Source organism: Capra hircus, chromosome 10 (assembly GCF_001704415.2).
Source record: "Capra hircus breed San Clemente chromosome 10, ASM170441v1, whole genome shotgun sequence".
Classification (NCBI taxonomy): Eukaryota; Metazoa; Chordata; class Mammalia; order Artiodactyla; family Bovidae; genus Capra; species Capra hircus.
This window is the reverse complement of record NC_030817.1, coordinates 17,654,936-17,669,090: the sequence shown is the minus strand read 5'-3', so window position 1 is coordinate 17,669,090 and position 14,155 is coordinate 17,654,936. Positions and strand designations below refer to the sequence as shown.

Here is a 14,155-nt window from a genome sequence, read left to right as displayed (position 1 = left end):
CTCCTCTGTCAGCAAATGTTACTTCCTGATTATTATTTCAAACAGTTCAGTTGGAGGCTTTCACTAGTCGTGAATTTCCAGTTTCTTTCACGACTATACCAATCTGTTATACATATAGCAGTAACAGTAGTCAGACCTAATTTTCTAAGATCATTTCTTTAAAACCAGCTTTTAAAGATGAAGAGTATTGTTTTGTAAGGGTTCTCTGTGTAGGCCATATCTGAACCTGGAGAAGTCTAGGTATTTGAAATTATAATTTGCCACTGTTTTCAAGGGTTTCCCTGGTGGCTCAGGTGGTAATGAATCTGCCTGCAATGCGGAAGACCCAGGTTTGATCCCTGAGTTGAGAAGCTCCCCTGGAGAAGGGAATAGCTATCCACTCCAGTATTCTTGCCTGGATTATTCCATGGACAGAGGAGCCTGGTAGGCTATAGGCCATGGAGTTGCAGAGTCAGACAGCTATGTGAAAAGCTCTTTTTCTTATAAGAAAGAAGAATAGGGTCTCTTCATACTTTGCATTTGTCTGAATGGATATATTATTTTCTGACAGCCTATTACTAGCTCTCCACCCAAATGGATGGCTGAAATAGAACGTGATGACATCGACATGTTGAAAGGTAAGCAGTGCTGGTGACTTTTAACTTTTGGCCTGACATTTGTTCCTCCACGTACCACCTTAACAGTTTTTCTCTCACTATTCCCTTACAAGTATTCTTGGCTTCAAATTGCCTATTTAGCCATCATACTCATGTTTTTCATATCTAAATGTCCTTCTCTACTTTTTCATGTGTAGAAATCTTACCAATTCAAGACTCAATCATAATGATTGCTGCTGCTGCTAAGTTCCTATAATATTAACTTTATTTTGTATGATGCTCAGAGTTAATCAGAAGCTCTCATGTAAATTTTCTCATTCTAATTCTCATAAAGGTTCTTTGAGTTAAGTATGATATCTAAGTTTCAGAGGTTAACTTAAACCAAGTTTTATTAGAAAGAGTTAAAATTTAAACTCTGATCTTTTTAAAACTAGTCTGTTACTGCTATAACTCAAGTGGCTTATTTAGGATTTACTGCCATCTATTGTTGCCAGTACTATTAATTGACAACCCCGGAGTGGGTTAAGACTCTGTCTTTTAGTTCTTTCTGTCTCATCAATTTCTCCAACAAAGAATTCTGTAAGTAGTGAATATTTGATAAATGACTTGGAACTCAACCACAAAGTAGAAATTTAAATTAAAAAACATTAATTTTCCTTGATTTTGCTCTTCTTTATTTAATTTTTTATCGTCCTTCTAGTGGTAAGATTCATGATGGTGGTGAAGTAATAGACTGAAGTTAAGGTAGAAAATCCAGGATTCTTAAGCTATTTAAGCAGCTGAACAGATCGAGAAAGTCTACTTATGTCAGATATAGATAATAATTGTGGCATGATAAGTTGCAGAAAATAACACCTCTATTTGATCTCAGAAGTAATTCATTGTTCTGCGTGAAATACTTAAAAGCAGATCCCCTCCTCCAGCCAGGGGAAAATTAAGTCTCAAGGGCATCTCAGGTTCATTGCTTTAATGTTCCAAACAGACATTTATATAATATTCCATCAGCATGTATTTTCTAAGGAAACCTCAAAGTTTTAGTAAAGGATTAGAGCATTATGTTTTATGCAAATTGACCTATGTCTTAAGCCTAAAAGTAATTGGGTGCTATTTAAATGAAAATCTTGGAAAGTAAGTTTTTACTTTAAGTCTACTGTCTTCTTTTTTGGTAAACTTTAACAATTTTTATAGGCATTTGATTTGAAGGAAAAGTTTGGATTAATATTTAGTCTTTTTTTTCTAAACAAAGTATGCCTTTTATGATAGAGTGTGCTGGAATAATTACTGAGTTTACTAGGTTATAAGTTATTTTTCTCTGTACAGTGTATATTGGAAATTGTTAAGAGTTTTAAGTGATAGAATGTCAAACTAGCTTAAGCAAAAGGATTTTATTCACATAAATAAAAATTCTAGGAGTAGAAATAGCTTTGAGTGTATCTTGATCCCTGACTCTTACTTATTTACTTTTTATCGCTATTTTATTTAGTGTTTTATTGCTATTTTATTGTTAATTGAAATATTGTGTATGTGTGCTCAGTCATGTATAACTCTTTGAGACCCCATGAACTGTAGCCTGCCAGGCTCCTCTGTCAATGGAATTTTCCAGTCAAGAATATTGGAGCAGGTTGCCATTTTCTACTCCAGAGGATCTTCCTGACCTAGGGATTGAACACACCTCTCCTGGGTCTCCAGTACTGGCTGGCAGATTCTTTATCACTATGCACCTGGGAAGGGCTTCCCTGGTAGCTCAGCTGGTGAATAATCCCCCTGCAATGTAGGAGATCCCAGTTTTATTCCTGGGTACGTCGGGAATACCCCCTGGAGAAGGGATAGGTTACTCACTCCTATATTCTTGGGCTTCCCTGGTGGTCAGCAAGTAAAGAATCTGCCTGTAATGTGGGAAACCTGGGTTCAATTCCTGTGTTGGGAATATCTACCTAGGTTGGGAACAGCTACCCACTCCAGTATTCTGGCCTGGCCAATTCCATGAACTGTATAGTTCATGGGGTTGCAAAGAGTCGGACATGACTGAGTGACTTTCACACTCACCTTCTTTTCACCTGGGAGGTACCAGCTGGACCAGTGAGGACTTGTGAATGACGGTGGAGATGGTGTCCATACTGCAAGTCAAAGATCTGTCTGTAGGCTTTCTCAATGCTGTGTCCAATCACAAGGTTCCATATTTTAGTAGTGTATTCATTTTGTATGATAGCAAAGCGAATGTTATAAAAGGATCCTCAGGATAAAACACGTAATTGCTATTGTATTTATGCTTACTCTCTTCTTGTTAAGTGGGTAAGTTCATATGAGGCATTTGCAGTGGTGGAAAAATTCACTGATTTGTATGTCTGTGTGTTTAGGGTGAGTGATTGGATAAGAAGAGATATGGATCCATTTTCTATTTACTCAATAGTAATTAAGTTTGAAAACTTTTATAGCAAGGGTTTGCAACCCACGTGAGTTGTTACTAGAAAGAAGGAAAGAAATGGTATTGAAGTAAATGATTCTGTTTCAGAACTGGGGAGCCTCACCACAGCTAACCTGATGGAGAAGGTACGAGGCCTTCAGAACCTGGCCTATCAGTTGGGGCTGGATGAGTGTGAGTACCCAGATCACATTTATTTAGGGGCCATGCTGTGTATTTCATGATGCGTTCGGGCATAATTCAGGAAGTATTTTTATTAGGTGTTCTAAAGCGATTCATGGGGTCACAAAGAGTCAGACATGACTGAGCGACTGAACTGAACTGAACTGAAAGGTAAGAAGGCACTGTAATCCATGAAGTAAGCCTTTTACGATAGAGTGTGCTGGAATAATTACCGAGTTTACTAGGTTGCAAGTTATTTTTCTCTGTACAGTGAAAGTATATTGGAAACTCTTTGAGTTTTAAGTGATAGAATGTCAAATCAAACTAGCTTAAGCAAAAGGATTTTATTCACATACATCAAAATTCTAGGAGTAGAAATAGTTTTGAACATATCTTGATCCTTGACTCTTACTGACTGACTTTTTATTGACGTAGAGTTGATTTACAGTGTTGTGTTAATTTCTGCTGTACAGCAAAGTGACTCAGTTATACTCATATATACATTCTCTTTTATATTCTTTTTCATCATGGTTTATCACAGGATGTTCAATATAGTCCCGTGTGCTATATAATAGGACCTTGTTTATCCATTCTAAATGTAATAGTTTGCATCTGCTAACCCCAAACTCCCAGTCCATCCCTCCCCAGATCCATGACGCTTAGTGATGTCTTAGGAATGTGCTCTTGTTCTTGCTTTTGTTTTACATTTCAGAGTTCTGCTTCACTCATGCATTATTATTATTCTTTGACCTTGCACTCAGGCAGGTGACCAATAGGAGCTCCAGTTTATATGTCTTTAAATCTTGTAATCCCAAAAGGAAGAAGATGTTTTCTGAAAATTGCCCAGAAAAGGTCCTTGGGAGGCCTCTACTATTCCATCTTGGCTTACATACCTTTCCTGGAACCAGTCCTTTAGCCAAGTAGCATAGAGCACTGAGATGGGCCAGCCTGGGGGCGGGGTGCACATGCAGATTGGAACCCTAAGTCTGACTCAGATCATGTAGAATGCATTTGAGGAGGATTGCTTCCCCAAAGGAAGGGTATTGTAACACACCAAAAATGTAATCTGCCAGTACGAGTAATGCTTTTAAAATTCTGTATTTCTGTCTGCTCTCCAGTCTTTTAGTTTAAAATGATTTTTAACTATATTTCTTTCCATACTCTGTTCATTATAAAACTGGAAAAGGAATTGTAGATTTTCACTTTGTAATTGAAAGAAATACTCAACATAGAGTGTTAAAACTTCATTCTCATTGGGTAGGTACTTCCTGAGACCTTGATAAATGCACAATTTTGAGAGACTACCATAGCTTATAACTTTCTTCAAAACTGTTTTGTACTGATTAATATAATTCCCAACAGCAGTTTAACAAATTGTTTCTCTTGTTTATAGAACATGCAGTGGATTTGTCCACATCATTGATTTTACTACCAATTGAACATTTCACTTTAAAATTTAATTTAAAACTACCAATTTTCGACTAATAGCACTTCCTTAGTCCTGTTTTTGTTTTCTTTATTTCCATTACTATCATTAGCAGTTGATGTTTGTTTCCCAAGAAAACATTTTAAAATCACTTCATGGATCAAGGAGCAGAGAGCCACAGGCTGCTCTGAGACATGGTTGCTAGGTGGTCTGCGATGTGACTGACTCCTCTGTATACTAGTCATTTATTTCTCATGATTGAAGCTTGTCTTGGCAAAATTACTCTTTACCATGTATGTCATAGACCTCAAGGGTTTATAATGAAAATCCCATGATTATTAAATTCATAAATGCGAGACTTATACAGTGTAGAACTTGATTCTGTTTCTAGCTCTGGATAATACATGCTGTAATGATCACAGTGATCGCTTTATCTATGTCAGTTTTTCTTATGGAATAAAATTTTTTCAAAACTTTATTGTATAAAAAAGATGCTGTATTACTGAATGTATTTATCAACAGTGTTGTCTCTAGTTAGTTGTAGATGAAATTACTATATTCCTTCTGATTAGTTTTTCTTTTCCTATCTTCCTGCTGAGAACGATAATGAAGTAGTTTTTTCTCTACTTTTTATTATGAAAAATTTCAAACATATACCAAAGGAGAGAAAGTAGAATATTGACCTTATATACTGACGATTTGGTTTTATAGTTAGCATCTGGCAAATCTGTTTCAACCTCTGCCAACCTACATAATTAAAGCAAATCTCAGGCATCATATTGTCTCACTACTAAATAACTTCATATGTGAGTCCAAAAGACAAGGACTTTCTTTCCTTGTTTTTTCTTAAGTATAATTGTGATTCTATTAATTATGCCTAAGGAATTTTAACAGACTTGTTTAATATCAGATAGCCAATCAGAATTCATATTTCCCTGGTTCACTCATAATTGTCTTTATATAGTTGGTTGGTTTGAATCAGGATTTAAGTAAGGTACTATATTTGATTAATAAGTCTCTTAAGCTTCCCTGGTGGCTCAGAGGTTAAAGTGTCTGCCTGGAATGCGGGAGACCCTGGTTCGATCCCTGGGTCGGGAAGATCCCCTGCAGAAGGAAATGGCAACCCACTCCAGTACTCTTGCCAGGAGAATCCCATGGAGGGAGGAGCCTGGTAGGCTACAGTCCATGGGGTCGCAAAGAGTCGGACACGACTGAGCGACTTCACTTTCACTTTAAGTTTCTTTTAATCTGGCATAGTTCCACCTCCCTATTATTTTCCTTTGCCATTTATTATTGTTACTTTTTCTGTGGAATTTTCCCCACTCTGGATTTTGTTGCTTTTATCCCTGTGGTAGTGGTTAATATGTCCATCTATCCCTTTTTATTTCCCAGTAATTACATTTAGAAGCTCATACAGATACAGGATTGATTTTTATTTTTATTTTGACAAGAATATTTCATAAATGGTGTTGTACACATCCTTCAGAAGGGTACATCCTGTCTGCTTGTCTCTTTTTGTGATGTTAAGATTAATTCATTGATAAAGGTATTGTTTGCCTGATCTGTTACTCATAAAATTCTCTATCAGCCTTACAACCAGAGTTTTAACAGCCATTGAAAACTGCCTAGATTCACTATTTTATTATAGGCTGTGAAATGATATTATACTAATTCTATGATTCCTTCTTATTAGCTAGGATTTTTCTGTGAAGAACTTTATCTTAACCAACTCTTCATTATTTATTACCTTGAATGCTGTTCTTACTGGATAAATGATTCTTTATCAGTTTAGGATAATGAGTTGGTTCTCTGAGCATCAGTAAATGTATTTTAATGTCTTTGCACAAAAACAGAAATTTGGTATGGTTTGTTTCAGTTTTTATTCCACATGGCTAAGATCATCATTATTATTAATTATTTATATTTCTAAAACTTGAGGCTTTTGGAGGTAGGGGTTTGAAGTCACCTAACTCAGTGACCTTAAGCAGGGAACCAAAATTCTGCAGTAGAAATGCTTGTTTCTGCCAGATGAGTTCTATGAGCACAGCTGAGATTTCTCAAAATTATTTTCTAGTTCAAAATACAGCTTTCTTTCAATTTCTGTAGCAGTGCTTTGCTACTGATTGTCATTTTCCCTGATCATAATAATTAGTTGACATGCAGAAAATAGTTTTTTGATTTTGAATTGGTAAGAATCACATTGATATGTAGTGGATTTCTTGGCTATAACCTCTTTGTTTTATTGTGTATAGGGTATTTGCATAAAAACAAGATCCTTTTTGTCCTTACAGATTATTCATCTACTCTAGGGGTTGACATTTACTTGACACCCTAATCTGGTGTTTCGATATCTCAATCCTCCTTCCTGCATTAATTGAGAGGATGACATGGATGAAAAATAAGCAGTACGAACTGATGAATCCCCAAGGACCCTGATCCTGTTTTCATGCAAATATCTGTAACTGATAAAGATGATGAAAAGAAAAAAAACGCAAAAAAAATTTGTCCTCAAAACATGATTGTTTGTCACTTCCCTGGAGCATTGTTAAGTGTTAGTATAGAAAAAATGTGAGCCTTCTAGGGCTAATAGTGACTAGATTGTATCTTTTGGAAGATGAACCCTGCCTCTTGATTTAGCACATGATTATATCTCAGATAACCCTTTTGGTGTGCAGGTTTTAGAATGCAATAATGTTTTATATAGGTATTTATAGCTTTTCATGATTGGGGCCCTCAGACTTTATATGGGCAGTTAATTTACGTGAAATTCCCATGAAATATATAGAATTATAAAAAAACTACCTTTAATGTATGAAGAATTCCATTTCTGTTACTTCTGTCTGAGTTCTGTGTCCTTCTTGTCTTACCAAAACTATTGTAGTCACCTTCTAACTGCCCTCCTTGTGTCTCAGCTACCTCATATCAGTCCATCTTGTTTACCAATATGAGGTTAATTTTTCTTAAGTAGTGTTTGCTTTCTGTTTGTCCTTTACTCTTAAGTCATTAGTAGTATTTCATTACCCATACAATAAAATTCAGATTCCTTAACATGGCTTTCAAAATCCCCTTACTCTGGGCTGAGCCTAATGTCTAGCCTTCTTACTGCTCCCATACAGAATACCATGCATCATCTGCATTGGAAATTCTCTTCCTGGGACACTTCCCCATCTTAATTTGATTCATGTTGCTCCTTTTCTCAGGAAGCCCTCCTTGACCTATTTCTAATATAGGAATTTTATTTGTCCTTCATTATTTAGCCAGAATCTACCTCTTTCATCAGCCTTTCCTTTTCAAACTTGATCTAGAAAGTAAACTCACTTTTCTGACCTCTGAGATAGCTCCTAGAGCAGTTCATTTGTTTCATTTTTTGTCACTTTTACCATTCTGGGAGACTTTTGGTTTGTGTCTTATCTCTTAGATTAATTGTAGCTCTTGAAGGTAAGAATCATATTTTGGAGCTGTCTTCGTAACCCACAGAGTACCTGCCATATGGTAGCTGTACAGTATGTATTTGCTGATTGGATGACTGAATGATGCAGCTCCTTGATGCCTTTTGACGAAATGAACAGTTTTTTTTTTAATGATATCCATTCACTTAAAAATGAAAACGTGGAGCTTCTGGAAATTGTTCTTTTCCTGGATAGTTTGTGTTTTAATGATGAATAGTAGCATTTGAAGATCTCATAATGTCTGAAATTTTTCTTTTATGACAGTGGATGATCAACCACACATAGTAAATATAGTGTGAAGCTTGTTGATAACGGTTTGATTTTTCCTTCTACCTGACCCCTACTCCAGCGTTATTATGACCTGGGCAGTGGTCATGATTCAGTCATGTAAGTTGCAGCAGCACATCTCTTGTTTTATTCCTCAGACCCATTGAACTGTCATAAATCTTATTGAATATTGATTCTCAACAGTTTTTGTCCTATAAAAAAAAATTTACCCCTGTCTTTTAAGGCTGCAAACATTTTAGTAATTATGTGGATGACCTGCTTGCCGGTGATATTCAAAATAATTTTAAATGGAATGTGAAGATTGGGAAAGCAGCAGATCATGCCATTTGAAACTAGAGCTAAAGCTTGGAGTTCTGATTCATTTCTTCCTTTTCCTTTTTTTTATGACAGCTTTGAGTGAGTGAGTAAAGTCGCTCAATCGTGTCTGACTCTTTACGACCCCATGGACTATAGCAGCCTACCAGGCTCCTCCATTTATGAGATTTTCCAGGCAAGAGTACTGGAGTGGGTTGCCATTGCCTTCTCCAGAGGATCTTCCTGTCCCAGGGATTGAACCCAGGTCTTGCACATTGTAGGCAGACGCTTTACCGTCTAAGCCACCTGGAAGTCCAATGACAGCTTTACTGAGATGTAATTCACATACCCTACAATTCACTTATTTATAGTGTACAATTCAGTGATTTTTAGTATTTTCAGAGATGTGCAGCCATTACCACAATCAATTTTAAAACATTTTCGTCACCCCTCAAAGAAATCCTATACTCGTTAGCAGGCACTCCTCATTTTCCGCTAAACTCCATAGGCCTAGGCCACTACTAGTATACTTCCTGTCTCTATGAATATCTCATGTAGACATGTCATATAGATGAAATCATATTATGTGTCTTTTGTGACTGGTTTCTTTCACTTATCATAGTATTTTCAATGTTCATCTGTGTTGTAGCATGTATCATGACTTCATTTCTTTTTGGAATTGAGTAATATTCCACTGTTTAAGTGTATTTATCTACTAGTTATTTACATTATATTTATCCACTAGTTAGTGGACACTTGGGTTATTTCCTTTATTTGGCTAGTATGAATAATGCTGCTGTGAACATTCATGTACTAGTTTTTATGTGGACATATGTTTTCATCCTCTTTAGTTTATGACTAGGAATGGAATTTCTGGGTCATATGGTAACTCTATATCTAATCTTTTGAGGAACTGTCAGAATATTTTCCTTACTGGCTGCACCATTTTACATTCTCATCAGCAGGGTATGAATGTTACAATTTCTCAACACCTTGCCAATACTTACTATTTATTTTTTAAAAATTATTATAAAATCTGTCCTAGTGGATGTATTATGGAGAGTGATATTTCACTGTGGTTTGGATTTGCATTTTTCCTAATAACTAGTGATCTTGAGCATATTTTCATGTACCTATTGACTAGTTGTATGTCTTTTTTAGAAAACTGTATTCAGGTCCTTTGCCCAGTTAAAAATTGAATTTTTTTAAAAAAAATTATTGAGTTTTAAGAGTTCTTTATGTATTCTAGAAACAGGTTGCTTTTTTGATATGTAATTTGTAGAGGGTTTTCTTACAGTTGTGAGTTATCTTCTTATGGTATTTTTTGAGACACAGAAATTTAATTTTAATGAAGTCCAATTTATCAGTTATTTCTTTGGTTGATTGTGTTTTGATGTCATACCTAAGAAACTATTGCCTAATTATAAAGATTTATACCTATGTTTTCTTCTAAGAGTTTTATTCTTTAGCTCTTATAGTTAGGTATTTGATCCATTTTAAGTTAATTTTTTATATATGGTATGAGGGTAGGGATGCAAATTAATTCTTTTGAGTGTGGATATCCAGTTGTTTCAGCACCATTTGTTGAAAAGACTATTCCTTTCCCACTGAATTGTATTGGCATTTTTGTAAAAAATGAATTGACCATAACCATGAAGTTTTACTTCTGGACTCTCAGTTCTATTCTACTGACTTGTATACCTATGCTTACAGCAGTACCTCACTGTTTTGATTACTGTAACTTTGTAATAAGTTTTGAAATTTGGATTTGTGAGTTTTCCAACTTTGTTTTTCTGTTTCAAGATTTTTCTCTTTTTTTTTTCTTATGTTCTGGGTCTCACAAATTTCCATAGGAATGTTAACTTGTCAGTTGTTGCATCAAGGTAAGATGACATTTGAGTAGGAATTGCATTGAATCTGTAGATCAGTTTCAGGGAGATTATTGCCATCTTAATGAAATTAAGGTCATTCATGAATGTGGTATATCTTTCTGTTTATTCAAGTCTCCTTCCATTTCTTTGAACAGTATTTTGTAGTTTGCAAAGTATAAGTTTTGTGCTTCGTTTGTTAAAATTTATTCCTAAGTGTTTTAAATTTTTGATGCTATTATAAATGGAATTGTTTTTCTAATTTCATTTTCAGTTTGCACATTGCTACTGTAGAGAAATACAATCAATTTTTGTATATTGATATTATATCCTTCAACTTTACTGAACTTATTTCTAATTGTATTTTAATAGATTACTTAAGATTTTCTAAGTAATTGTCATATGCAAATAGAGATATTTTACTTCTTCATTTCCAATCTGGATGTCTTTTCTTTCTCTCTTTTTTTCATTCCTTCCTTTTCTTTCCTTTTCTTTCTTCTTATTTCATTTTTATCTAATTGCCCTGGCTAGAAATTCCACTATGGTGTTGAATAGAAGTAGCAAGAGTGGACATCCTTGTCTTCCTCTTGATCTTAGGGAGAAAACATTAAGTATGATATTGGGGTTTTTGTACATGCCCTTCGTCAGTTTGAGGATGTTATCTTTTTTGGGAGGCAGGGTGCTGGAGAGGGCATACCATTCAGCTTGTAGGATCTTAGTTCCCCAAGCAGCAAATTGAACCCAGGCCCTTGGGAGAATCATAGAGTCCTAAACATTAGACCACTGGGGAATTCCCTGAGGATATTATCTTTTATTCTTAGTTTATTGAGTGTTTTTATCATGAAGAGGTTGAATTTGATGCATTTGTTCTTAATTACACTTCACCATAAACCATATAATAGAAATCTTAGTTTGATTTATATTCATTTACTTGTATGGGTTTGAAATTACCTTGTTCTATACAGGAAAGACTGGCTAAAAAATTGTTAAGTAAAGATGACCACATTGAGTATATTACTGTCTAAAAAGCTTTAAGAAATTTAGCTTATTTTACTACAAGTAGTTGCTTCTGCTAATCCTGTACGTTCATTTAGCTATTTCAGGAAGGATTCTTGTCGTTGTTGTTCAGTCGCTAAGTCGTGTCCAACTCATGAACTGCAGCACACCAGGCTTCCCTGCCCTTCACTATCTCCTGGAGTTTGCTCAAACTCATGTCACTGAGTCAGTGATGCCATTGAACCATCTCATCCTGTGTCACCCACTTCTCTTCTTGTCCTCAGTCTTTCCCAGCATCAGGGTCTTTTCCAATGAGTCAACTCTTTGCATCTTGTGGCTAAGGTATTGGAGCTTCAGCTTCATCACCAGTCCTTCCAATGATTATTTAAGGTTGATTTCCTTTAGGATTGACTGGTTTGCTCTCCTTGTCATCCAAGGGACTCTCAAGAGTGTTCTCCAGCACCATAGTTCAAAAGCATCAATTCTTCGACACCCAGCCTTCTTTATAGTCCAACTCTGACATCCATGCATGACTACTGGAAAAACCATAGCTTTGACTATGTGGACCTTTGTTGGCAAAGTAATGTCTCTGCTTTTTAATACACTGTCTAGGTTTGTCATAGCTTTTCTTCCAAGGAGCAAGCGTCTTTTAATTTCATGGCTGCAGTCACCATCTGCATTGATCTTGGAGGCAAAGAAAATGAAATCTGACAGTTTCCACGTTTTCCCCATCTATTTGCCACAAAGTGATAGGACTGGATGCCATGATCTTCATTTTTTGAATATTGAGTTTTAAGCCAGCTTTTTGACTCTCCTCTTTCACCTTCATCAAGAGGCTCTTTAGTTCCTCTTCACTTTCTACCATTAAAAGTAGTGTCATCTGCGTATCTGAGGTTGTTGATATTTCTCCCGGCAGTCTTGATTCCAGCTTGTGATTCATACAGCCCAGCATTTCACATGATGTACTCTGCATATAAGTTAAATAAGCAGAGTGACAATATATAGCCTTGACATACTCCTTTGCCAATTTTGAACCAGTCTGTTGTTCCATGTCTAGTTTTAACTGTTGCTTCTTGTCCTGTGTACAGGTTTCTCAGGAGGCGAGTAATGTGGTCTGGTACTCCCATCTCATTAAGAATATTCCACAGTTTGTTGTGATCCACGCAGTCAAAGGCTTTAGCATAGTCAGTGAAGCAGAAGTAGATTTTTTGTGGAATTCCTTCTGCCTTTTCTAAATCCAGGACTGTGCATAGGCTAAATTTAATCAGTTACCAGTTTTAAAAGTAACATTTATGGTAAAATAAGATTGAGACTTCCCCATTCAAACCTGGTACTTCATTCTGGTAGTCTGCACTGATGAAGTTGTTTTTGCACTACAGATTATTTGGTGCAGCTTTTCTTTCTTTCTTTTCTTTATTTTTTGACCATGCATTGTGGGATATGGGATCCTAGTTCCCCAATCAGGGATCACACCTGTGCCCCCTGCAGTGGAAGCACAGAGCCCTAACCACTGGACTGCCAGGGAAATCGGTGATGCAACGTTTTTTGGTGGAGGGAGAAGGGCATGGGAATCCACTCCAGTATTCTTACCTGGAGAATTCCATGGACAGAGGAACCCCGGGGGCAGACTACAGTCCTTAGGGTCTCAAAGAATCAAACATGACTGAGGCAACTTAACACACACACATACACACACACATGCACATACACACACAGGTTTGTGCACAAGCAGACTACAGTCCATAGGGTCGCAGAGAGTCAAACATGACTGAAGCGACTTCATACACACACACACACAGACACACACAGTCCATAGGGTCACAAAGAGTTGAACATGACTGAAGTGACTTCACACACAAAGTTCAGTTCATTTGCTCAGTTGTGTCCGACTCTTTCCAACCCCATGGACCACAGCACACCAGGCCTCCCTGTCCATCACCAACTCCTAGAGTTTATCCAAACTCATATCCATTGAGTCGGTGATGCCATCCAACGATCTCATCCTCTGTCGTCCCCTTTTCCTCCCGCCTTCAATCTTTCCCAGCCTCAGGGTCTTTTCAAATGAGTCAGCTCTTCACATCAGGTGGCCAAAGTATTGGAGTTTCAGCTTCAGCATCAGTCCTTCCAATGAATATTCAGGACTAATCTCCCTTAGGATGGACTGGTTTGTTTTCCTTGTAGTCCAGGGGACTCTCAAGAGTCTTCTCCAACACCACAGTTCAAAAGCATCAATTCTTTGGTGCTGTCCAACACTCACATCCATACATGACTACTGGAAAAACCATAGCTTTGACTAGATGGACCTTTGTTGGCAAAGTAACGTCTCTGCTTTTTAATATGCTGCCTAGGTTTGTCATCGGAGAAGGCAGTGGCACCCCACTCCAGCACTCTTGCCTGGAAAATCCCATGGACGGAGGAGCCTGGTGGGCCACCGTCCATGGGGTCTCTAACAGTCGAACACAACTGAGCGACTTCACTTTCACTTTTCACTTGCATGCATTGGAGAAGGAGATGGCAACCCACTTCAGTGTTCTTGCCTGGAGAATCCTAGGGACGGGGAGCCTGGCGGGCTGCCATCTATGGGGTCGCATAGAGTCAGACACGACTGAAGCGACTTAGCAGTAGCAGCAGGTTTGTCATAGCTTTTCTCCCAA

The 14,155-nt window shown here is 37.0% G+C and overlaps 1 protein-coding gene across 1 annotated transcript in view; it reads left to right on the top strand.

The window, feature by feature from the left end:
• LIN52 (lin-52 DREAM MuvB core complex component) overlaps window positions 1-14,155 on the top strand; it is a 116,723-nt gene that overhangs the window by 10,690 nt on the left and 91,878 nt on the right. The window contains exons 4-5 of the mRNA XM_005686072.3: window positions 551-617; window positions 3,109-3,192. Of these exons, the coding sequence (XP_005686129.1) occupies window positions 551-617; window positions 3,109-3,192 (151 nt within the window). The remainder of the gene's footprint in view (window positions 1-550; window positions 618-3,108; window positions 3,193-14,155) is intronic.